The sequence below is a fragment of the Xenia sp. Carnegie-2017 genome, unplaced genomic scaffold (assembly GCF_021976095.1).
Source record: "Xenia sp. Carnegie-2017 unplaced genomic scaffold, XeniaSp_v1 HiC_scaffold_41, whole genome shotgun sequence".
Taxonomy (NCBI): domain Eukaryota; kingdom Metazoa; phylum Cnidaria; class Anthozoa; order Malacalcyonacea; family Xeniidae; genus Xenia; species Xenia sp. Carnegie-2017.
The window spans coordinates 233,034-260,250 of NW_025813506.1; the positions used below are offsets into that span (position 1 = coordinate 233,034).

The 27,217-nt window shown below is 35.1% G+C and overlaps 1 protein-coding gene and 2 long non-coding RNA genes across 3 annotated transcripts; 2 read left to right on the forward strand and 1 right to left on the reverse strand.

Annotated features, from left to right (window-relative positions):
• The first annotated feature begins 459 nt into the window (after nt 1-459).
• On the forward strand, nt 460-26,411 carry LOC124456043. The gene is made up of 3 exons (XR_006952082.1): nt 460-471; nt 13,186-13,188; nt 26,109-26,411. It is a non-coding gene; the product is annotated as an uncharacterized LOC124456043 (long non-coding RNA).
• On the reverse strand, nt 4,935-27,191 carry LOC124456044. Its single transcript, XR_006952083.1, has 3 exons — nt 27,180-27,191; nt 21,487-21,492; nt 4,935-5,015 (listed from the first exon to the last, which is right to left on the reverse strand). It is a non-coding gene; the product is annotated as an uncharacterized LOC124456044 (long non-coding RNA).
• On the forward strand, nt 17,940-25,519 carry LOC124456041 (metalloprotease TIKI homolog). Its single transcript, XM_047006584.1, is given in 8 exon segments — nt 17,940-18,570; nt 18,663-18,734; nt 18,818-19,055; nt 19,058-19,377; nt 22,328-22,655; nt 22,862-22,952; nt 24,791-24,939; nt 25,293-25,519. Coding segments are annotated over 8 exon segments (1,275 nt in total). The 5' UTR covers nt 17,940-18,528; the 3' UTR covers nt 25,328-25,519.
• Nucleotides 27,192-27,217: the final 26 nt, after the last annotated feature.

Below are 27,217 nucleotides of genomic sequence, written 5' to 3' on the forward strand. Positions count from 1 at the left end.
ATAATAAATATGTTTTTGTTTCAAGATTAGCCAACTATTATACAAAGAATGAAACAAATGCTAAGTATGCTTTAAGTTCTAATTTAAATAAATATTACACAAAGACTGAATCAGATGGTAAGTATGCTTTAAGTTCTAATTTAAATAAATATTATACAAAGAATGAATCAGATGGTAAGTATGCTTTGACTTCTAATTTAACTAACTATTATACAAAGAATGAATCAGATGGTAAGTATGCTTTAAGTTCTAATTTAAATAAATATTATACAAAGAATGAATCAGATGGTAAATATGCTTTGACTTCTAATTTAACTAACTATTATACAAAGAATGAATCAGATGGTAAGTATGCTTTAAGTTCTAATTTAAATAAATATTATACAAAGAATGAATCAGATGGTAAGTATGCTTTGACCTCTAATTTAACTAACTATTATACAAAGAATGAGATTGATAGCAGAGTAAATGGTAAAGTAGTACACCATAGCAATCAATTAAATTATAAAAATTTTAATACCCGACAAGATATTATCAGAATTTATTTTAATAATGTTAAATTTATTGAATTTACACTTTTATTAATAAATCCATCTGATAACTCTAAAACAATTAAATTAGATATGATGGCAGATAAGATTAAAAAATTTATCATTAAAGTAACAAATGATAATGAAAAAAGATAGTTAATGCATTACTAGATTTATATCACGTATACTGTGTTGATGATGATTCAAAAATATTTTATTATTATTGAACCAACAAAATCTTCAGTTTCACTAGGTTATGACGAATGGAAAAGAAAATGGCTGGCAGCATTTAATGGATTAACCAAAATTCAAGTTTATTCACAACATCAATCTACATTATCTATGTCATTTAATGGTTTTCACAAAATTTTAGGGCTACTATAGAAGATAATATTCTATCAACTAAAAATTTGTAAATGATGAAATCGAAAAATTAAAAAATTTATTAAAATAACTATCAAGCTAAAACTTAAGATGAAGAATAATCCTCATGTTTGACTACATATCACATAACTGTTTGTAATAAGTAATTAATACAAAAGCGATATACAAAAGATTCAAAATCCTGAAACAATTAGTAAAAACACTTTTAACAAAATTATATAAAACATATAGATTCCATATTTTTAAAAGCATCTATGACATTGTTTGCTGAAGGTAGTTTATAAAACATTAAATTATTAACACTTATTATTAAAACGCGCTGATGAAATGTGCTATCTACATTAAACAACCATTGTTAAAAACATGCACTAAGACACGCGCCTGACAGACTCCTGGCAGGGCCTTGTTAACACTTGATTTCTAAAGACGGTTTTTTGAAGAGCATTTTTTAAGCCTCTGTTATTCGATTAATATTCTTCGAATATTCATCGAATCCAATGGGGGCGACCCCAATTTTTCACTTCGTGAAAAATTTTCCCAACGTCGCCTATAATTTGATGGGGCTCCATCCCCTGCTCGAGCACTTTGTGCTCTGCGCTGCCGAGCCCCATCAAAACCAATGCTTTATTAACACTTGATTATTAACACTTGATTATTAACACTTGATTATTAAAGACGGTTTTTTGAAGAGCATTTTTTAAGCCTCTGTTATTCTCGAATATTCTTCGAATATTCATCGAATCTACAGGGAACCCCAATTTTCACTTCGTGAAAATTTTCCCACCAAGTTCAAAATTCTCGAGGGCTCCATTCCCTGCTCAGGCATTTCATGCTCTGCGCTGCCGAGCCCTCTCCGAACCGATGCTTGTAAAGACCGTTTGTAAAATTTAAACGCACCTATATATTTCAAAAACATATAGATTCCATATTTTTACCCCTTTGAAACAATGACTTTTTTCACACAGCTTTCTTACATGACCTTTTACTGAGGGACGCCTTTTGAACCATGGTCTTATTTTACGCTGTTATAAAGAAAGTTTTTACCCTCTTTTTTACGCAGCTTTTTTACATGACCTTTTACCAGAGGGACGTCTTTATACCATGGTCTTAATTTACGCTTTTATACCCACGGGTTATGGTAGTAGTATGCATGGGAATCAGATACATAAAAGTAAACTTTTTAGTTCATTACCCATGTATATTACTACTCAATCACGCTTTCATTTTGTTTAATGATGCTTGGATTACATCTGGAAACAGAACCATAAGCACATGTCTGGGTAATGCGCTCAAAGTTCACGCTTCTACGGTGGCCGGTACGGGTCACCAGAAAATAATTGAAGCTAACAGGCAATAGAAAGCACTCACTACAAAATGGACGTTTCATACTCGCACATTTCAAAATACTCACTACACATTTCAAAATACTCGCTACATTTCAAAATACTCACTTACACGTTTCAAGATACTCCTGCATTTTCAAATACTCACTACACATTTCAAAATGCTCACTACACGTTTCAAAGATACTCACTACATTTCAAAATACTCTCACTACACGTTTCACCGCTCCATTTCCTCCATTTTCTTCCATTACGTTCCATTTCGTTCCACTACCATTCCATTCCTACATTCACATTTCAAAATACTTACACATTTCAAAATACTCACTACATTTTCAATACTTCACTACACATTTCAAAATACTCACTACACATTACAAAATAATCGCTACACATTTCAAAATACTCACTACACATTTCAAAATACTCGCTACACATTTCAAAATACTCACTACACATTCGTCACAGTCTTACCCTGGTCTGGCCTGCCCACGGTCATCATTAGTTTCCATCTACGAAACTGACGTGGCATCATAAAGTAAACATATTAAATATATAATCCCGCATTTCACAAGACAAACAAATTGGGACATTGGGATAATAGCATGAAAATATTAGCTGAACTCCAATCAGAAATTCTTCCAGGGTTTTGCTGGACTTGGTCGGGCAACAACATTAGTAGACGATCTACATATCGCAAGCAAATGTATTTGCAGTGGCTTTCGACACATGTCCGTACTTTAATAGCAAGAATTTGAGTATATGAATTTGCATTCGCTATGTCACGTACGTACTTGTGTTATGGGTTACAAAAATAACAAGGAAACCAAAGAAGAAATTTACACATATTGCTATAATTTGTTGCACAAGAAACGCCAAAGAAAATAAAAAGTTCGGTAATTTCGAGTATAAGCAATAAATTTAGAACTTCAATACCAGTCACGTCAATAAGTGCATTAGTTAAATTAATGATTGTCGAATATCACCAATACAAATACAATTACATGCAATCTGTAGATTGACCACTCATGTAGTGTTGTCTAACCAAGACCAAGAAATCCCTGGAAGAAATATTACTTATAGTTCATGTACGCGTATCTCATATTTTGATGCAATTGTGGCGATATGTTAGTCTATGTGCCGAATTCCACATAAACAACATATCGCCACAATAGCATCAAAATATCCTTACGCGTACTGAACTATTAGTAATATCGGAAGCGTATATTTATATTAGCTTTCTGACCACGTCAATTTCGTAGATGGAAACTAATGACGACCGTGGCAGGTCAGACCAGGGTAAGACTGGGACGAATGTGTAGCGAGTATTTTGAAATGTGTAGTGAGTATTTTGAAATGTGTAGCGAGTATTTTGAAATGTGTAGCGAGAATGAAAAAGTGAGAATTTTTGTGTATTTTGAAATGTGTATTTTGAAGTGTAGTGAGTATTTTGAAATGTAGTGAGTACTGAAATGTGTAGTAAATTTGAAATGTGTGAAAGCATTTTGAAATGTGTAGTATGATTTTGAGTGATGTTTTCTTATTGTTTGTTATGTTTTTTAAATTATTTTTCTGGTGACCCGTACCGGCCACCGTACTGATCCGCTATCTCGTAAATTCTTGAAAAAGTTAATCCACCAATCTGCAAAAGTTAAAGTATGTGATCACAATTAACCTACAACTACTATCACTTTAAATAACTTTTCATGCCATCTTTTTTAATTTATAAAGTTACCGCGTCTTACATATTTCTAGTATTGTTGTTATAGATCCTACTTACCAGTACAAGACTTACGAAAATGTGACCACCAGTTTTCAATCCTTTGGTTTCTAGTGGATGTTCCATATTTATGAGAATTCTCATCATCATGAAAATAACATTGAATGGCTGCAATATCACCATTCTCTGTTTCATAATTTGAACGAGTTAACAGGGGGCATCCACCATGTTCGATCACACAATCCAAATACAATTTTGTTGGCTCTTTGGAGAGTTGTTTGACTTGCATATCTCCAACCACAAAACCTTCCTACTAAAGCCATCAATTGCTGCATGTATAGGGAAGCCAAAGGGTTTGAGCTTATCATATCCTGTATGGGATTCATATTTATTTACAAATATCTATTCATCAGTTGTGCTGGCGAGGACATGAGTAAACTCTCCCCTCCATTTTTCCTACACTAAATCTTCATATATGAACCTTGAAAATGTTGGTATTATTAAACAGTACACAACATATGTAAATGACATTTGGAGGTGTTTTTCCCTTGGCTCTTACCACTGGTATACACCATGAAATAGACAAAAAAATTTAACATGTTCAAGTAAACTGAAATTTACCATCAATATGCCAACAGTGATTATGGCCCTAAGACAAGTACTTTCGCCGTTTAAGTTTGTGTCTCTTTCTTTAATTACTGGCCTGGGGATCTAGTTCATGGACAACTCTAGCCACAACACTCCGTGGGGCATGTAAATGATGGCTTATTCGAAGTAGATGCCAAATTTTACAGTAACAAGAAAGTTGTCCAGCTCCTTCCATTTCTGTTTTTATAATATCCCTGAGATGTTGCTCATCAAAATTGACATTTATTTTCTCCAAGTTATATTTTTGTAGTTTTCTTTATAATGTGCGGACAAAAATCGTAATACCATGATATTTTTTTAAAAAATTGGTGATGTCATGATACTTGTATCCCTGATGAAAATAGTATTCAATACAATCTTGTTCATGGTGACAGGCATTTTGTGCAAATGCTACAAATTGAAAGCAAGAAATATATTAATTGAAGTATTTTTCTAAAGGTTTGGTATATGTCCCCGATATCACAAAAGTATATAATAGCTCACACAGGGGATGAATCATACACATAATGACATAATGTATGATCAAATCATTCACAGACCACCGATCAGTGATCACTCTAATGATACTATGATTAAATTTACCTGAAAATTCCTTTCCGCAGTTATGACAGTATTTTGCTGCCTCATTAGCAAATTCCGTGCGTTAGTCGCTACAAAGGCCCTAATCGCATTTAAAGGCCTCACTTTCGCTATACAAGTTTCACTTTGTGGTTTCTGCCCCCATTTTGAATTGTTAGAATTTGATATATTTGACAACTAGAGCCGGTATTTGTTATTTCTACGGAGAAGGTCCATTTCTACAGAGAAGGTCCATTTCTACGGAGAAGGTCTATTTCTACGGAGAAGGTCCATTTCTACGGAGAAGGTCTATTTCTACGGAGAAGGTCCATTTCCACGGAGAAGGTCCATTTCTATGGAGAAGGTCTATTTCTACGTAGAATGTCTATTTCTACGGAGAAGGTCTATTTCTACGAGAAGGTGTTAGATTTAGAGGTTTTACCGAACATAGACAGAATCATAAAACAGTTTAACCCATAATGATTGAGAATATATTTCAACATAACATGTGCTCTTTTACAAGGCGGAACAATTATAAGTACATTGGTCACGTGATTAATAATCTAGTTGAGAGTTATACAATATGTGATGTCATTTCCTTTTAACACTCCACTTAACGATCAACTAAATTACTTATTAAGTTAAATTTGTTTTACACCAAGGAGATCTCTAAAACGTTCATACGTAGGCTTGCTTAATGGCTTAGTCATAATGTCAGCAATCATTGATTCTGTACAATACTTTACGCATATTGCTTTCTTATTAACTTACGATCTAATGAAGTGATAGGATATGTTAATGTGTTTTGTGCGATTATGAAATTTAGGATTCTTGCACAATTTGAATGGCACATTCATTATCTTCGTAAATTGTTGTATATAGGTACAGGTTTCAACAATTCAATATCATTCAGTAGTCTTCTTAGCCAGATGCACTCTTGTGAAGCTGAACTCAAAGCAATATATTCGGCATTAGTTGTAAATCTTGTTACAGATGTCTGTCTTTTATTGCACCAGCTTATCGTGCTGTTTTGAAACTGAAAAACATACCCTGATGTAGAACGTCTTGTCTCCACATCACCACCCCAATCGGCGTCTGAAAAACCATACAAATCAGAATCTTTTCCATTTGCAGTAAACAAAAGACCATAGTCCATCGTTCCTTTGATATAACGAAACACTCTCTTCACTGCTTGCCAATGATCTTTACCTGGTCTCGACATATATTTAGATAAAGTTGCGACGGCGGCAGCTAAGTCTGGACGAGTTGCAACAGTTACATATGTTAAGGAACCTATTGCCATTTGATGTTTCTGAACATCTATTGGCTTCTCATTATCAGATAATGATACAAACTTCTTTGACGTATCTAGTGGTGTTGATACTGGTTTTGATTCATCCATTCCAAATTTCTTTAGTACTCCAAGCAAATATTGTGACTGACTTACACTGATGTGTTTTATCTTGACGATTGCGCTTTATTGACATTCCCAGAATGTAACCTACATCACCAACATCGTCGACTTTGAATGTCTTAGCAAGAGATCTCTTTTCTTTAGTCAACATTTCTGTAAAATTAGAAAACCACAGTATGTCATCCACATACAAGGACAATATGACAAAGTCGATTTTACCATTCTTTCGTTTAATGGACTTTATGTAGACACACGAATTCGCATTACGTTTTTCGATATTTATTCGATAATAGAAACTTGTCGATTTCAGAATTCCAGCACCGTGCAGCCTGTTTTAAACCATATACGCTTTTCTTCAATCGACATACATAATTCTTCTTCTCTTGATCAACACAACCTTCTTTGTGAGAAGTAATTTTCTTCATCAAATCTGTTTGGAGGTCTAGATATTCTTTTTCTGGGAAGGGTTAGAGCTTCTCTAAGAAAATTTTCTTCATATGTCGCTCCCACAGGTTTAAGGTGCTGATCTGCTTCAACTGGGTTTTCCAGTTCATCATTTTCTTCTTGAACAAATTCTTCCATTGGTATTTCATGTGATTCATCAATCTTTTCTTCTTGTGGAGTGTAAAAGTTACTGAACTGTTTGTTTTCATTACCTTTAAAGTCGTAAAATCTTTTCTCAAGAAAGACAGCATCCCTGCTTCGAAAGATCAAACTGAGTAGATCAAACAGTTTGTAGCCTTTCGTCCCTTCGGGATATCCGATGAAGATACGCTTCTTTGATTTCTCTGAAAATTTCTTTCGTTGACTTGCAGGCACGTGAGCATAAACTAGGTATCCAAATACTCTTAGATTAGAAACATCTGGTTTTTTATTGAACAAGCATTCAAATGGTGTAACTCTATTAAGTGATACTGTCGGACTTCGATTTCTCAGATAGACAGCTGTATTCACTGCTTCTGCCCAAAATTGTAACAGCATATTACTATGTGATTACATTGATCTGGCTGATTCTACAAGTGTGCAATTCATTCCTTCCGATACACCATTCTGTGCTGGATTATATGGCACAGTAAGCTGATGTGTAATTCCTTTCTGCTTAAGAAATTCTTTAAATTCTTTGGAAAAATATTCCCCACCATTGTCTGTCCGTAAAACTTTGACTGAACAAACAGTGATGTTTAAAACCATTGCATAAACTTCTCCAACACTTCATGTTTGTTCTTAATAAAATAACCATAAGTGTACCTTGAAAAATCATGAACAAAAAAAACAAAATACTTCGAACCACCAAGTGAATTTGTTGACATGGTTCCAAAAACGTCACTGTGCACCAATTCAAACGGTTTAGTTGCACGCTTTGCTCCCTATTTGGGATACTTGAATTTATGATGCTTACCCACAATGCATCCCTCACATGGAGACTCGTCCTTATGCGTAGTATCCATGCCAATAACCATATTATCATTCAGCAATTTTGAAACATTGTCCTTTCCAAGGTGACCAAAACGACAATGCCATAACATTAATTTATCATCAGTTCCAACATTCACATAATTACCTTCAATGATTTTCAATACATACAGCTTTTCCAGCATTATACCACTTGCCAACAACTGTGTACCTCTAAAGATCTCACATTGATCATCTCTGAAAGTAACACATGCTCCAAGTTTTACCATGGCTCTTGCAGAAAACAAATTCCTATCAAGATCTGGTACATATAACACATCTCGCAAACTTATCTTCTGAGGTCTTTCATTTGCATCAGCAATAATACGGCAAACCCCTTTACTATATGCAAGAATACTTCTATTATCTTCAAGATTAACAATTGATGGGTTTGAAAATTGAATATATTCAACCAAATTACTCTTATTATAGCTCATGTGCTGTGTGGCACCTAAGTGGATAATCCAGCAGTTATTATTCCATGAACGTGATGTATACAATGCTTTGTCTTCCACCATATTTTCATAATCCTCTTTCTCTACACAGCTAGCTGATTCACCTTTCTTTCTTTCATTACTTTTCTTGTTCTTGTCTTCGAGGACCTTTTTCTTTTGACAGTCACGAGCAAAATGCCCTCTTTCATGACAGTTGTGACACTTCCCTTTAAATGCATATTGTTGCCTTCCTTTTCTCATATTTCTTCCAGCAGCAAATGCTCCTTCAGGATCCTTTCCGTCTAGTCGTCGATCAACATCATTTAACAACATGTTTTTTACTTTGTCGTAAGATAAGGATTCATTACCTATTGCATCCAGGGATGTAATCAAGGGTTTGAACTCTTCAGGCAAACTCGCTAAGAGTGTCATTGCCAGTTTTTGTCATCTACTTCTACCCCCATTTCTTTCAGCTGGTCGTGCAATGTTCTTAAGTGACTAATATGCTTTCTCCTTAACGATGGAACATGCTTTCTCCTGGACGATAACGGCAAGCGTAGTATTGTTGTCTCAATCTCACTTTTTGTAACAGAGATTCTCTAGCAAATTGCTTCTTTAGAGCGTCCCATGCTTCTTTTGCAGTTGTGGTATGGCGTACATGAATTTGATATTCTGGTTCGATTGCTAGACAGATTTGAGTCCATGCCCTCTTCGCATTACGCGCAAAACTCTGACAAACCTCGGCACTTTCCGACGTAAGTTGAGCAGCACCCTCAGCATTTTCAAACAGATCAAGGCTTTCTAAGTACAAACGCGTGTTAAATGACCAGGTCCGACCCATTTAACTTCGCAAATTCGAACGAATTCAATTCAGCCATATTCATTTTATATTCGACCGCAAAATACTTATAGGAATATTTTATAAAATCGTCGACTTGTTCAATTTACATTTAGATCATAATATCCTGGGCCCATAACCTGTTAGAGTTAGAGGTGTTAACGAACATAGACAGAATCATAAAACAGTTTAACCCATAATGATTAAGAATATATTTCAACATAACATGTGCTCTTTTACAAGGCGGAACAATAATAAGTACATTGGTCATGTGATTAATAATCTAGTTGAGAGTTATAGAATATGTGATGTGATTTCCTTTAAACAGAAGGTCTATTTCTATGGATCAGGTTACAGTTAAGTGAAAACTGCACATGAGTTTTGTATAAAGAAGTCGTGTCCCTTATTGGCCACCGTAGTTTCGTGAATTTCTGGTACTTTGACATCATAAACGCAGAGAGTCCCTTCCATATTTGTTTCTGATTATATAAGTACGATATGGCAACATCACACATTCGACATTTGACTTAAAGTCTAAGATATTGGACATGGAATATTAATGGTATTGCACCTTATGTACACTCCAATTACAAATTAGGTTGGCAAGTTTCATGTTTAAGCATATATTGAATTGGTATCATGATAAAAATGCTGATTCAAATTTATTGCCTCATTGGTCTGATAAAGAGTGCATGATGAGTCTTATGGCAGCTTTCATAAAGGCAATTTTTCTAGATTCCTTGAAATTGTGCATGGTTTCCCTTATCAAAAATCTGTTGCATAGTTTATTTTATATAATAATTTGACAATTATGGACAGTTAACTGGAATCTTACCCAGCTATTCTATGTAATTTCATTTATGGTCTAAACATGATGATACAAGATGAATTTTAGGTGATATTGATAGTTGTAGTTATATTGAGTAACTTAGAGTTAACTGATGCACCCGGCGAAGAATAAGTGGGTTGTATTTGTCTTATTTAAAGGTATTGGCATTTCATAATGACAGCTTTGGTTTGTGTATGCTATTTTTGACGAAAAGAATTTGCAGTTATATTAATTTATAAACTTATAATATTTCTTTACTATGTCTGCTCATTTTAATGTTGCTTTGGCATTCTTGTGAACAAAATATCATTTTCATTTTTTAATCCCTGCTTAGCTCATAAGCTGATTTTGTTGTATAAAGTTTCATTTTTGCACATATGAAGACTTTTTGAAAATGGAATTCTGCTTTAATCTTGAATATACATGTATATCATAATATTTGTTATTGTACTATTATTTTGTGGCTTTATTGTGAATTGAAACGTTTTGAGGTCAGTTATGCTAATACTGACATTTCTCCTTTAACATAATGTCATTCGCTATCCTGTGTACAGTCAAACTAAAATTTACCTTAAGTTTAGTTTGGGTGAACTTAATTGCCGCATATAAAGTCATAGCCGCTAAAATGACCAAGAAGTTGAGGTGTAAAACTAATACGGTAATTCTTGTTTCGAGTTCTTAGAAAGTTTTGTGCTGTTTGTTTGAACTTTAAAATTTGTACATAAAAATTTAATAAAGTACTCATGTCTTACTCTATGTTTGATTAAAAATCATGACGTAATAGGGGCGTGGCTCTGTCTGCAATAGCGTGAGCAAACTTTTTTTGCTAGATACACCACTGACTATGTCTGACCCTGATTGCTACATATTTAATAATACATAAAAATGGCGAACTACCTCCCTAAACAAACTGAAACTGACAAACGCTTTGCTTTGGGAAACAATTCTTCAGTGATGAAATTTTGATTTAAGTGTATTATTTTCAAAACCAAAACTCTACAAACAGTTCCTTAACCTTTCTTTGAATTATGAAATTAGAATTAACTCCCCTTATCCCAACAATCACCATAATTGACTCCACATCCGTACCTGGTAAATCCAGATAGACCGTGCATTCTATTCGACTTATCACAATCCCCAATTACTGTCCATAATCCAGTCCGTTTAACCAATAGGGGCGCCGACGTTCTTTCCATTCTCGTTGTACCCGTCATGTAGTCGCCCAACTTTTTCTTTTTGCATTTCTAGCCTCTCAAACGTCTACGTATTTTGGATGTGTAAAACCTCTCAAACCAAATGTTGATTCTCCGAAGCTCGAAACGATTCGGCCGTGTTTTCAGAGATGCACAGAGAGTATCTGTATTCAGGGGATACAAGATAACCAGGGATACAATATAACAAGGGATAGAATCTACAAGGTAGGCAACGTTAACTTCCATTGTTCACATGATTACGTTTAAAAAAATCAGTTCACATTGAAACATTAACATAAACTTATTGCAATAAACAACTACACAGCTTTACTCCAACATATCAAATTAAAGCACAATAAGAACATCAGTGGTGTAGCCAGCTTGCAAAGTTGGTTCTTTTTAGCAAATTTTTCTGTCTTAAGGCATTGCTAACCACGTAGAACCAAACTTGTGTGTTGGCTATTGCACTGCAGTACATTGTAGAAATAATATAATTATTTGTACTTGAAAGTTGACCATATAAGTAAACAATCATCATGGTTAGCCATTGTTAGGCTCTGTTCACACGATACCAGATTCGTAGTGTGCCGGATTCACTGAGCAATCCGATACGAAAATGCAGTCTGCTCACACCATGTCGGATTCGTTAGACGTAACATAAGTTCTTAATTCGCCCCAGTACGGTGGCCCGTACGTGCAATTCACAAAATAAACATGAAATGCGAACTCTATTTGTTTAAATAAGATTTATTGAATAACATTTATTGAATTGCAAGCTGAAACTTTACAATTCAATAAATGTTTGTCGAATGCAAAATCTCGCTTTTTATAATACGAAATCGAATGTGATCACAATACAAAATCGAATTTGATCATAACAGTTGTATACAACAGTAAACGACAAGGGGTAAGTGTGCAAATAAAGTCTTGTTGCAGCTGGGTCAACTGAATACCATCATCTTTAAGGTCTTCCGTTAATGTATTTTCTAAGAAAAAACCCGGAAACATCTGATCAAAATTTTTAATCTCCATTTAGCATTCCAAACTATAGCTACTAAATTAGCACCTACAGAATGCTGGTTTGGACATATTTACAACTTGCCTTTCGCAGCCTTTAAAAATGCAATAACCTTAGACATACAATTTCTTTTGAGGCTTTTCTATGATGACCACCTGGAGCAAAATCTGGTTTAAGAATACTAGCTACTTTGTTTGCATCTAGTGTCTTTTAGTAAATTTGAAGAGATGTTCAGCCATCCCTTTATTGTTTCTAATAAAGTTGAGAGCCTATAAAGTATGAATTTGGGAAAAATTAAATATATTTCTTATCATCATAATCATTATGATAAGAGGGTTTTTCAAGGAGCCTTACACCATACTACTTCAAGCCCTCAAAAAGTTGCTCAAGTATGGCTTGACATCGTATCACCACTTAATACTTAACAACTTCTTTGACTCTGAAGATGACTACCTTAGGATTATCGAAACGTCAGTCAACAACAACAAAAACAGTCCTTCTCAGGACTTTATTAACCTGGACGATCATCATTTACAAACCTGTAACTTAACAACTTCATCAACAAAAATATCTTTTCTCTCAATTGGCACCATTTGGAAAATCCTATCAATGTCAAATCTCCATTAACATTTGTTCAATAGTGTGCCCACGTCTGGGGCATTGGGGCTCTGAGGAGGGGTAGCACCTTTGGTGTCTGGCTGCTGCACTCTACCTGGTAGGGTGGACGGGCATCACTGGTACCCACTCATCCCTAAATCTCTCACATGTGGCTCCAAGCACCATGCCCCGGTCATCGTCTCAGCAGGCGGGCTAAACCATGTGAGGGGGTGGTGTTTACACTGTACCACTGGGTGGACGAGCAGCGACAGGCAGCCAACCGCCAGGGAGGATGGTCCACAGGAGTGACCCAATGACCAAGTGTGCTCCATCCATAAATAAATGGTCTCACTGCCTTGTGGGCATCTTTGGGAGAAGAAAAGGCTAAGGAGTAAACCTGACAGAAATCCGGAGTGGGGCCCCAAAGGCAGTCTGCTGACATACCCTGTCATCTTTCTGGCAGCTCCTGCTGCCGAAGCGATTCCAAACTGTAGCACTATGTGTTCCTTTGGACTACAACGTCTAGGCCGAGAGGGGAGTCTTGGAGTTTGGGCAGCTCAGGACTTTCATACTACTTGCCCAGGAATCAGTACGCCTCACCCCATGAGGCGCCACTGACGTCATCCTCGCTTCGCGACGGACTTCCATGATGATGATGATGCCCACGTCTATCTGAGTTTTGACATCTTTTATCTAAAAAGCAAAATGTGTAAATAATAGATTGACTTACTGCAATCTAAAATTAAAAGAGCATGCAGTTGAGTAGGTCGATATACACTTTGCATGGAAAATAATAGAGATGAAATACATGTTCTTACTATATTATGGCTAATTACCTTCACTAACGAATCTCTCACTGATTTATGTGGGACTTCTTCCACTTCCAAACCATAGTGCACAAACATATTTTCAATGTAGCAACAAATTGTTGGACTAAACAAGCGTGGAGGCTCCCATCCCTGCACTATCATGGTCGCAAGCATTTTGCCAATAACCAGAAATGTATCATTTTTCAATGCACCAACATTGCAACGTAGAATATGGCCACATACAGTATCTAAATATTTCAAGAACAAGTTCCTCAAAATTATCTGTACAGATTGCCTGAACTAGTATTTTAACTAATAAATAAGAATCCCTTACTGATTAGAGCTCCACTGTCTCGTGCAATCCCACCTATAAGAATATGAAAAAATTCTTTTTTGGGTCCAACCAGATCTGAAGCATCCTCCTCATTCTCAAATGATGCAAATATCACATTGAATAAGCCACTTTTCTGCAAGAATCCGCTCTTCCTAAAATATGATTGTGCAGTAGAACAGATACTAAGCCCACTAACCACAATGCTGTGTTGATTTACTGGGACACTCTTGTCAGCATATTCTTTAATCACATTTATCCAATGCTCTGTGGGAACGTTTGTTGGACAATTGTTTCTTTCAATAGTATCTTCATCAACATGTTGAATTTTGTGCAAGCTATTATTAATTGCTTTTCTGACTGCATCATTCTTATCTATTCCAACAGGTCTAATAAATAGAAAATATTTTTCTTGTCGATAAAGGTTAATCTCTGAACATATACGTACAGCAAAAAAATATTCAGAATACGTAAGTAGTAAACATAAAATACACTTAAGGGCTTACAGAAAATCTGTAATCACAAATGGACCAGAATAATTGTTTTCCAAATCAAACTTTTCATTTGTGACCTCCTCACCCCTAGCATTTTCATTTTCAACATCATTTATGTCATCAACACTTTGAAAACCATCATCTCATTCAATACTGACAATCTCATAATCATCTCTTGTCAACATGTTAAAATTGATACAGTCTTTTTTCTTCGAATTCTTGTGTGGGTGCCAAGAGTAGGATTATTCGAAAATATGGTTTTCCTAAAACATCTTTGTACTTCTTTAATGTTAAAACTGCAGTCATAATCTTTCCACTTTTACAACGACTTGAGCAGCCGTTGAAAAGGTTCTTCATACCCACAGCCTTGGGAAGTTAAACCGGCAACGTTTTACCAAACACACGTCTATATTCTCCGCTCTGCAACTCTATTAATCCAACATTTATAGACACTGTTTTTTCTGTCGCATATTTCTTTCGCTTTGCTTTGGGCTCAAATCGCGACCGTCGTTCTGATTCTTTAACCTTCTTGAACGTTTCAAAATTGAATATGTTAGAGGCTTACCGGTAGATGTGGATGTGGCAGTAGATGAAGTAGTAGCGGCAGAGTCCATTGTATGGACAGTAGCGCTTCTTGTCGCTGTGCTACAAACTTAAGCATTGATTCTTCGTCCACATTTAGCGCAAAATAGAAATGCTGTTTCCAAGCGGCAGCCGCAATGGCTATAAAACGTACTATCAGAAATAATTGTTGACAATTATTTGTCCGAGATACACAGTCAGACAACTCCGCAAAATGAAAATATGACTAACTTAGCAAAGGGATGAATGGTCCGACAAAGTCACTGGGCAGCGGCAATTTTTGTATTGTGGTCAAATTCGATTTTGTATTATGATCAAATTCGATTTTGTATTGTGATCAAATTCGATTTTGTATTGTGATCAAATTCGATTTTGTATTGTGATCACATTTGATTTCGTATTATAGAAAGCGAGATTTTGCATTCCACAAACATTTATTGAATTGTAAAGTTTCAGCTTGTGTATTAAACAAATAGAGTTCGCATTTCATGTTTATTTTGTGAATTGCACGTACGGGCCACCGTACCCCAGTACTTGTACGTGCAGGTAATAACAGCTATGGTTGCTAGTTCAAGTATTTCGTAAGTATTAATAAAAGGATAAATTTTTTGATAGATAACAACGTAGAGTTTTTTCTTCAGCGTATTAAGGTTTTGTACGAATGGGCGCAAGGGAGAAGCCTTTCACACTACGATAATACATTGTTAAAAGCTTAAACATGCCTTGATGAAGATATATTATATTTGCTGGTGGATTATTCATTTGAAACATAGTTTGTATCTCTATGTTCGCTTTTATTTTTGAAAAATCGCACGGACTTCTAAGTAGCTAAAGTAGAACGTATCGGATTCGAGCGTTCACACCATTGTGTTCACACCACAACGGAACGTATCGGATCGGTTTTCATACAACTTCCACAGCGGAGTCAAATCGCTCTGGAAAAGCGATACAGAGCGTATCGGAATACAGGGGAGACGTATGAACGCAAGGACTATCCGGTATGAAAAGTAATTCGGTATCAAACGAATCCGGTATTTTGTTAACAGGACCTTATGATTACAAACGTTAACAAACGTTTTTAAATAGATTTTACATTTTCTATCGAGCCTCCTATGAAAAATGAAAAATTGGAGTTCGATACTTAAATGATACAAACAAGCATTCCGTACCTCGCAGTTTCCGCCATGTGTACATTATCCACAAATGGATCGGGAACCTTTTGTCTTTCTTGTTGCAAAGCTGTCATTTGTAACTCCTTTGCTTAGAGATTTGGTTGGTGACAAGAAAAAAAAGCGAAGAAAACAGTTTATCTTATGATTGGTAGTCTGCATAAGAACGGTTATCATCCTACACGGAATTATAAGCTAGGTATGATGATTATGGTTTGTTTTGGCTTTTCACATATTTTATAGGTTTAGTTTATTCGACTTTGTTTTTTACTTGTGATGAACTTGACAAACTTTTGTTTCTTGCCCCAAAATTAAGTAGCCCATGCAGTGATGTCATGCTCTCTGTTGAAGGGATTACGCTTAGAGCAACGAAAGTTATCTGATTTTAGGTTTATTGAGCTTTATTAGCCAATGTAGCTACAGTATATATAAAAACAAATACAGAAGAAAAGGTCGTAGATATGTAGCTAACACTCGTGAAAGCATATGACTATGTTAAAGCAACAATTGCCAAAAGTGTTCCACAACCTGTAACCCCCCGATATTTGTCTTTTTGCGAATTTTGGTTAAAATTGTAATAATCACACATGTGTTGGTCAAAAAAGTTTCAAATGAAGTGATTCATGTTAATACTATGCATGGTTATTTTCTTCATAAAGAGTAAGCACATTCATCTTTATTGACTCATATGAGATTGAAAAGTTGATCTTTTTGGCTAAACCAAACGAGTTGCAATATTACCTACGACGATGCAAAAAATTTAACTTTTCATAAAAGATTTGACTGTCGTTCTTTCTCCTATTAATGCTTTTTCTCGCTTTTGAATCGATATACGTATCCAGCACTGCGGTATTTCAGCAAAGAAATGTGTAGTTTGCTTATTTATTGCCCAAATGTTGCACTGTTTAAAGAAGTTTAATTGCTGTGTTAATAAGTCAGTCGGGGTTTCCCATGACAACCCAGTTTGTTTCTCATCTCGACAGGAAAAAGAAAGTTCAATTAAGATTCTTGTGTTTTGCGTTCGACTATACTTTTCGGTATCGCTTGCATTTTCATTATTGATTGTTTGAACGCAAAACAAAATTGGTTGAAGAGCTCTTATCTGAAACTTGTGTTATTTTGTTTTGGCTAATCGGAATGCTTTAGCTTCGTATTGCCGAGAAAGGTCTGCAGGAAAAATAAGTAATGACAGAGCTTAGGTCATCAAAATATTGTCATCACGATACAATAGTTTCCGTTCGCAAAAACGAAGCACGCAGTAAGGACAACAAGGTAGAATTTTTGTCAACCGGTTTTCTTTTTTCTCGACGATTTCAAATCGTGCTGAAAAGGTGTAACGTAGTCGAAAAGATGTTGACGGTAGGAATATAAAAATTATACGGCCTCCTCCAATCATTGTTCGAGGATTCATGCAGATTGTTTATGTTCTGTATCCTTCATCGATTAAAATTTGGCTTTTGATTGTGCCCTTCGCTTCGTAGTTACTGTTGCTAAAATTCAAGCTGTTGTTATAACCACAGGCCTGTAATACACAGGTATGTTTATATTGTAAATTTTATCATCAAACATTATACAATATTTGTAAGATAAATAAATCCGATTTTCCCGATTTTTTGTTCGAACTATGTTGTGCTATTGTTTCGATTTATACTTTTCATTTGCAACATTATTATAATTGCTACATAATATTGTTCATTGCAACTATCTTCCCAACTGCACTCGCAAATCGTTTGGATTTTATTTTGACTTAAGTGAGTTGTCTTCTATAAATAAAACAGTATTTTCATGTATGTGATTTTCCTAGGGGGAAAGGAAAGAGTACAAAAATATCGTGTATCTAGAATAATGAAGTTACTGGCGGTAGACGTTTACTTTCCCACTGTGCTTTTAATGTACGTTAGTCGTATCAGCATGATGTTGCTTCCCCTGCTGTGGTTGAGTGCTTTTTATTGAGCTCGAGATTGGCGAAGGAAGCGCAAAGGACCAATTAGGCGATACATTGACTTGATTAATCTCAAGTCTTTTGTTTAAGCACTATAGAACAAGAAATAAGCAACGCGACATGCTCATATCAATAGTACCTTTAACATTTTGAGCTCGTCGTAATAAATATGTCAAAGCTCTGGTCAGATATTTACGTTTGTATGTCATTATGAAGTGCTTGAGAACATTCCTTAAGCGATAAATGGCCACTTACGCACTTTGGCTTTGGCTACTTGTCAATTTGGTAAGCAAATAGAGATTAACATCAATATAATTGCATGAAAAAAACCGCGTGTATTTTCTGTTTATTCAGTCTTTAATTCATTTTCCATGTAGAACAAAGAAGAGAAGATCGAGCGAAAATATAGACGAGATATTGATAAGCTGGGAGAATGCCCCAGTCGCAAGGTATTGCTTCTTCAGTTGAAAACCGAGTATTAAGATTTTCGATGACAAACATGACTCGATGTGTCTTTCGGTACTTTGTGTAGAGTCGGCAACTGAACTCGTTTCTCTGGGTACTCGAGCGCTCGCCACCAGTGTACTTTTTTGGTACTATTCACGTTGCATACACAAAAGTTTGGGATAATATCCCAGCCAATAGCAAACGAGCGTTCTACGCATCGCACAATATTTACTTTGAGCTGGACCTAACGGACCGGGTTACTTTGAAAACATTAGCACGATGTCAGATGTTACCAGGAAAGCAACAACTCCGAAATGTCCTTCCCGAAGTCTCTTCCGACGGATACGAAAACACTTAGCTCATATTCGAAGAGTATTTCCTAGATGGATGACCCTGCAACAACGAACATTAGGTCTAAATCCATTTGACTTGTTCACATCTATGACCAGAGATTGGAGAAGGAAACGTCCAATTTGGATAATGTTACTGTTGAACGCTTTGAACGAATACGACACAAAAAGTCGTGGTATATCCGTCCTTGATACGTTTCTAATTCGAGAAGCGATTCGTCGTAGCAAAAACACTGGGTCAGTGGAAAGTGTCGAAGAGCAATGTGGTTCTCTGAATGCTCTCAATAACAGTCAGGTAAAATAGAGATTTAAACTTACTGGTGCTGTTTCTGCTGTTTCTATTATACGTTTTAATATATTTATACATTTTACTGTATTATAAATTTATTTATGTGTTTGCTTATTTATCTCATTTATTTCGATAAAATAAGCAAATACATAAATAAATCAATACGTTTATCTTGCTGATGTTTTTTTTTAATTCTTAAAAAGTTATCAAGTTAATTGCGAATATAGCTATCTTTCAAGACCAAATGTATGACGAAGCGCTGGGGAACTTTTTTTGACGTTGAAGCTTTGCTTTGAATTTCTTTACATCAGTATCTGATTGCGGGAAATTGTACGATTTGAAACATCATGTTGTTTCGCCATTCGCAATGTAGACAAAACAGCAACAAAAGAAAACGCCATGTTGTATAGTATTCTTACTACAATAATACTACAATTACCGCAGTTTTTTAAGATTTGAGCCTTATTGAATATATTAGAACAGTTTAGCAGGTTGTTCAAAAACTCGCCTTACCGTTTTTGACTTCTAAGGCAATGTCATTTTCTTTTAATTGCTGACATGAATGACGCTTTCTATTCATTATCATGTCAAATTTGTTTATCTTTTGTCGTGACAAAAGAAGATAGCATGTAAAATCGAGTAAATTTAAAATTGGGCAAATAACAGTATCACTGTTGTGAAAAATTGAATGGTTTGTTCTGAATTAAGCAGGATATTGTTTGCGCAAATTAGCCTATTTTTTTGGGGCAATGACTGCTTGAAATTTTATCTAAAATCAACAAATTATGTTGAAAATCTCAACGAGAAAATAATTACATCGTTGGAACTTTGTTTTACCGAAGTAAAAACTATAGAGTGATCTAAATGAAACACAGTATTTTTAACACTACTTCTATGATTCTTATGTAAACACTTGCATTAAATACCTGCATGTGGTCTAATTGATTTAAGTGCTACGTAGGTTACCATTGTGTACTACACAGCTGTCTCTTTCATTAATGTGGCCGAACATTATTTTAAGACACATATGATAGCTACATGCCGGGGTTTTTTATCACACAAGCTCAAAATATACTCCACGTAATCCAATCGTGTCCCGAGTTGATAGAAAGGGATTAAAAGGGACAGAAAAGGACATGTGAATGTTAATTTGTTACTGGACATGCTTTTATTGAGGTCTATATAGGACATGTATATTGTGATAAATCTATGAAGATAGAGTTATCCATATGACTGTATTTGTTATGTGATTAATGTTTGACATTAACATAACCCTTTTTTTAACCTCTTGCAGAAAATGTGCTTAGCTACTTTTGGTATTAACTAATTTTTGAAGATTGATGTTAATTAATTTCTCTAACAGGAAAATCGAGTAATTGATTATTTTTATATTAAGTCAGACCATCAAAATCTCTTTAAGACTCTTGAAGAGATAAGCAAAGTTGCTTACTAGTAAGAATATCATTTCAAAACTCGGTTAAATCATCCTCCAAACCCTTACTGATGTACGTGGTAACAATGGTGGCAGTATAGCAGATCTGTAAAAATCACCAAACGAAATGGCAAACAATATTTGAAAAATAAGCCACCTAAAGCGTTAAGCGGATGACAGCTTTATCGAAGCCTTTCAAGTCGATTAAAGCATTATCATATCTGCAATAAGGCCGTAGCAAGCGACGTATAGGTCTCGTGAGCGCGCGTCGTGCATTATTCTTAAGTATTTCACTCCTTATCTCCTTATTCATTACATTATACACTGAACACGTATTCGTCAAATGATGCATCTTATTTTGACGAGTGAAGACTTCTGCATTACAAGCATGAAGAATGACAATGGGATAACATATTTTGCTTTATATTAAATCAATATGTCTCTAGTATACTGTGTTTAAACACAAGCCAACATACGGTGCCATATTTTTAAAACTGCGGCTTTCTTTCAGAATTAAGCATTTACCTATAGTCATTGAAATAGTATCAACTGTACAAAATGAATTCGCTCCTGGTGGAAACAAAGTAGATTGTAATGTATTTTTGAACGTAAACAGCACACAGAGATAGACAAACTTTATCTATAAATCACTCTATAAGTGGCTAAATAAAAACTGGAATAACTAGAGTCTGACATGTAATTTTCAAACTCCAATCAAATTTGTGGACAAAAATCACATGCACACATTTTGCAGTTATTCTTTATGAAGTTTTATGTAATAACTTTAATTTGCAGTTTTTTGTCCACTTGGTGGAAGAACATGGTTCAAATATTTGATATTGTCAATAGGTAAAGCATGGCAAATGACCCGGCTTCAATGATGTCGAAAAAACGATCTCATAGTTTTGTATTCAAGCAATGATAAAGAATGTTCGATCCAAGCGCGGTTATGTAAAGACATATTGTAAACCAATCATTAATAGAATGGATTTTCACAACTGCGCAATTAATAATAGAAGAAATTTTAGACAAAGAAAAACTTAGGAGTCTTTGTACTTGAAAAGATCTAAAAGTTCAGATAAGTGATTACAGTACAAATCCATTACCAAAACAAAACACAAAAAATCACAAAGAAACGTTGTCTCCGATAGTTACTTTATTCACCTCATCAAGAGTAATTAAAGTTCTTATGCCATGATGTAACACAACTTAAGTTTTATATATTAGCTCATACTTTACATTAATCTTGTATATGCATATAGAAGCCTCCGTCTATGTATCTAGAGTGGCCAAAAGCTCGTCGAAACGAATTATTGAAATAAATATGGAAAGAAGTTGTTGTTAGTGAAAGAGTAATCAGAGAATTTTATAAACTTTCATTTAATGAATTACGACTTTCAAGTTTTGTTGTACCGTTCAACGAATAGAAGCATATGCTCCTTTACTGAGTCATGTGATTGAACTAGTGTGAATGATTTGCTCAATTGCTACGTAATTTAAAAATTTTTTTGTTTTGTTGGAAAGGTTGTCGTTGCCCTGAATCAGACTATTACTTCTCAGGAGAAAATTCGACGTGACAAAGCCAAACCGACATTTTCAACAAAAAAATTAATATTCCACTATAACTGTGGTGATCTCAAGAAACTACTGTTCCCTCAAGTTTTGAAAAACGCATCAGCCCTTTTAAATTCTACGATTTCAAGCAGAAGACGTGAACAGGTGCAAGCGCAATTGTTGGACAGATACATGCGAGAAGAATTGATTTACAAACGAAATGAAAGAATGTTTAAACGAGTGATAACGCTAATTGAAGAAAATCCGAAGAAACAACTCTTTTTTGCATTAGGAGCAGGTATATAGCTATATCTATTGAATTTAGTAGAGATGTTCGTTGGTTCTCAAAACTTATTAATTTGCCTTCCACTGTTGAGTTTACAGTTTTTTAGTCAAATATATGCATATATAGTTGATTCGATTGCCATATTTTTGTAAATCGCGCTAATTTTGAAGAACTGTTGATTAACTTTTGCAGTACAAGTTTTCATCTGACTTTTGCAGGTCATTTTCTGGGCAATCGAAGTATAATTGAACTTATGAGGAAAGAGGGTTATAACATTGCTCATGTTAAATCCAATGATCCCTTGCCACGGTAAGAAGAATTTCACGAGTTTGTTTTTTTTTTGAACAAGTCTTCCTAAGTAGCTATCAAACTAGTTTGCTGTAATAGTGTCATCAGAAATACGTTTTTTGTCTAAGTGCAAGGACGTTCTAAGCGATTCGTTATTTATAACTGTATATTTGTCTTTGTGGATAGCTGCTGCGCATGCGCTGCTAATATCGCGCTACACTAAAAAGTGTCTTAAGGCCCGTTTACACGATCCCATTGTTTCGGCTGCGACTTTTGGTTGCTTGTCCGATAATTCAGGCGATATCTATGTTTGGATATTTATAGTCGTTTGAACAGCAATTTGTCTTATCCAGTACATTTATCGATTTATTTTTTTATTTTTGTTCTCGTTTCCAAGTTTTTCGGCCTCCTTTGATCTTGTCGGATGAAAATAGAGCAAGTTCTATTTCCATCCGATTTTTAGTTTGATCTGACAAATTTGCATCCGATAAATCGTGTTGTGTGAACTAGCCTGTATCCTCGGGGATTGTCGGACACACAAACGATAACCAATAATACCAATAAATGTGTATGATTACGTCGTTCGACGCTTTCTGAGTAAAATATCTCAGGCTGTTGTGCTAAAACTTCTTATTTACTTAACTAGATCGATTAAGAGCGAAGGCAAACCCAAAGTTCATGTGTTAAGGGGAATTACAGCAAAATATCTTTTTGGTGCCTGATTTGATCCTGCTATGTTAATTTTTCTTTGTTCACTCATGGCAAAAACAACAGATTTCTAAAGAAATGAATAATGCTAATGATCTAAAGTTTACATTGCAGGACCAAACTCGCAGGCAGGCTTCGCCACTGGTTATATTTGTGCTTTGTGATCAAAAGTTTACGGAATTCGAACTTGTGCTGTGTAAGAAAATCACGACATTAGATCTAAGCGGATCATACAAGTGAAACGTTATGCAGTATACAATGACGTAAAGCTTACGTTCGCTGTCAATGATGAAAGTAAAAGTGGCCATGTTAGGTTTCTGCGTTTGTATTATTTAGATAGTTCAGGCTACTTGAAAACGGTTTTATAATTCGAAAGTATCTTTTTGATATATTTTTTGGCACTCAAAGTTGAAAATTGAACATTTTATTTGTTTGACCTACATTAGCTATAAAAAACTGCTAACTAATGTTATTTATGACGTCACCATGGGAATTCGTCTGTTTTACTTTATTTAAATTTGGATATTTTGAACATCTGCAACACAAGATGGCACGCACGTGTGTAGTGTGTAATAAGAGAAAATTGCTATTATTTTGGAGAGATTATGTGTAAAATACAGTGTTTACTAAAAGCGTGTTTCCGATATGACGTCAGATCTGAACTGTCCTCCTAGTTTTTTAATGTCACGGTCAAAAAGCTCAATCGTTTTTGTTGAGGCTAGTTCCGTACCTTCCAACAATCCGTATTGATAAGATTTCGATAGTCGATGTGAATGACTGAAAAGAGTTTTCTGACGTTTGATTATAAAATTATTTCATCCAAATCCGGATGTGGTAAGAGACGTTTTATCAATTCACTAGTTATATGTGTATGTTTAGCTTACCAAAAAGCATATTTTAACAACAGCATACGACCATTTTAGGGAGGGCAGCTAACTTCATGGTTTATTAAAGGCTTGGTATGTTGTTATATGCGACAAAAAATAATCGTAATTTTGTTTTACATCGATTTTTATAAATAGCTTCTGAAATTGAATAATTTTCCCTTAAATTTAATTTTCCCTAGATATGTATCAGTGTGTCGAATTAGGGAAGCGTGTAAAAACTAATTGTGGCATTGCTCGAATAGACTGTTTGCGTTTTATTCATAGTTACGGGAAAAAGAGACCTGTAAAAAAACATAGAAGAAAAAATAAACGTAGACGGAAACACACAAGACGATCATCGCGTTTGTCGAGCGTTGATAGTCTTTGGCAAAAGATAATTCTAGGAAATCATCTCCCGTTGTATTTCTACCAACGTAAGTGTACGGCTGGCATAAAATATTTTTATAGTTTTATTTTTCAGGTCACGCGCCATTAGGTAGCATTGTTAACGTATCCCATGATGCTAATAGAAGGAAGCTTCTGTGCTTCGAATTAAACTGTGTTTTTGATGAAACGAAAATTTGTTTCATAAGCCATCGTCTCGAATGGGAATGGATTAACCCCTGTTAATGCATCAAACTGATTTAAATTTTATCTAAATACTGTTTAAATTTGTGCAGCAAATTAACTCGATATGCATGCGTATGCTCCTTTTTTTTCAGACACCATGTACAAAATTTTAAATTTCAAAATTTCAAAAATATTTTTGTCATTTTCACTGAAACAGAAGTTACCAAGTCACGTCAAATTCTCTATCAATGACCGTACAATCAACCAAGAATCATGGCAATGCAGCTCATTTATCAAAGACAAACCTAATCTTGCTCCTCGTCATTTCTGTTTATGTAATTAAGAGCATTTCTTAATTTTCATGTATATTTGATTGAAAAGATTTCAAATATTTATATATTAATATGCTACAATGTAAACATGAGTTTTTTGGCAATTTTTTTATTTTGGATGGAAATATATTATTAAAACTGGTAAAGTGATAAAATGTTAGGAAAGTGCAAACTGAACTCACTTATTGTAATGATATAATGAACGCCTGAGCGTTTGTTGAAGTCTTGAAGTTCCCTCAAGGGTAGGTGGGTGAAGGAAATACATATGATTCGTTTACTACAGAGGCGTTCATGCATATCATTTCCATCACTTCAGTGCGAACAAATGGAAACAAAACTTACAGTAAACTTACGTTTTCTGAGGCAAATCGACAATTAGTAATTTGTATGGGGTGTCTAGTACTTAATAACGCTTCGGTGGTTGCGTTGAATAGATACGAAGCGCTTATTGGATTGGAGGAGTTGATTAGATCAACTTAGTATTTACGATATACATTTGGCCACAACGAGCTATTGAGTTGTGGAACATGCATCTCTGGTAGAAAAAGGATACGATAATCTTCGTTTCAAACTGGCGGAGACAGTATTACGGTTCTGACAACATATATAACTTAAAGTTTATAACAATGACATGTATAAAATTGCAACTTTTCTTAAAGTAACTTCAACATGTCACATGACTTTGAATTTTGCCAAATTAGTAACAGCAAGAATTTTGATATTAATCGGTTTTGGTCAGCATCTCGATTTTATTAATTAAATGTCTTAAGAAAACGTAAGTGCAAAAAACTATAAAAATTAGTCTACTTTTCTAAATAGTTTTTCTAAATATTTTTAATTCATATTCTGTAAATGAAAATAGCACTTGGTTTCATATATAATTATTGAATTTATAACATTGTTTTGTTTTTATGACATTCCATTTCCGTAATCATTATAAGCTTGCCTTTTTTGTTAATTTTTAATGGTTGAACTAAATCAGTATTTAAATGATAAAGAAATTACTGTTGGTCTATAGTCTAATGAAATATTTCTATAATTTCGTAATAATTTACGTGATAAGCACGATTTAAAGTGCTTATCTCACAATTTTTTTTGAATATTCTGATTGAGGTAAACAAATCATTGTAAAAGTTATTTTACAATTTTCTGATTGATGGCTTCGTTTATGAGATAAATGCGTTCTTTTCTCAAAATTTCCCATGGTCACCTTTCTCCGCTGTGTCCTGCTCGGGTAGCGGGTCTTTGCCGGAGACCCAGTTCTATCAGACTTCTCCAGGCTGCTCTGTCCTGGGTATCCTCTTCTTTGACACCACATAGTTGCATGTCTCTCCTGATGGTATCCTTCCACCGATGCTTTGGGCGTCCTCGTTTCCGTCTCCCCTCCACTTGCATCTCATAAACTCTCCGAATGTCTACATCTTCTTCAAGCCGGCACACATGTCCGAACCACTGCAGTCTTTTTCTTCTCATCAATTCCAGTATACTCATGACATTCGCTTCTTCTCTTATGCTTTCATTTGTTCTGTGCTCCTCCAGGCTGACTCCAAGACAATAGCGTAGCATTCTCATCTCGCATACACTGATCTTCTCTGCTAGGTAGTCTGTAACAGGCCATGCTTCATTCCCATACAGAAGCACTGGGCGTATCACCGTTTTGTAGATGAGGATCTTCAGTTTCTTCGGCATCTTCTTATCACAGAGCACTCCCGTTAACTCCCTCCATTTATTCCATGCCCGGCTAATCCGTAGTACAACCTCAGTCTTGCAACCGCCATCCTGATGGATGGTGGTCCCGAAATGTCTCGCA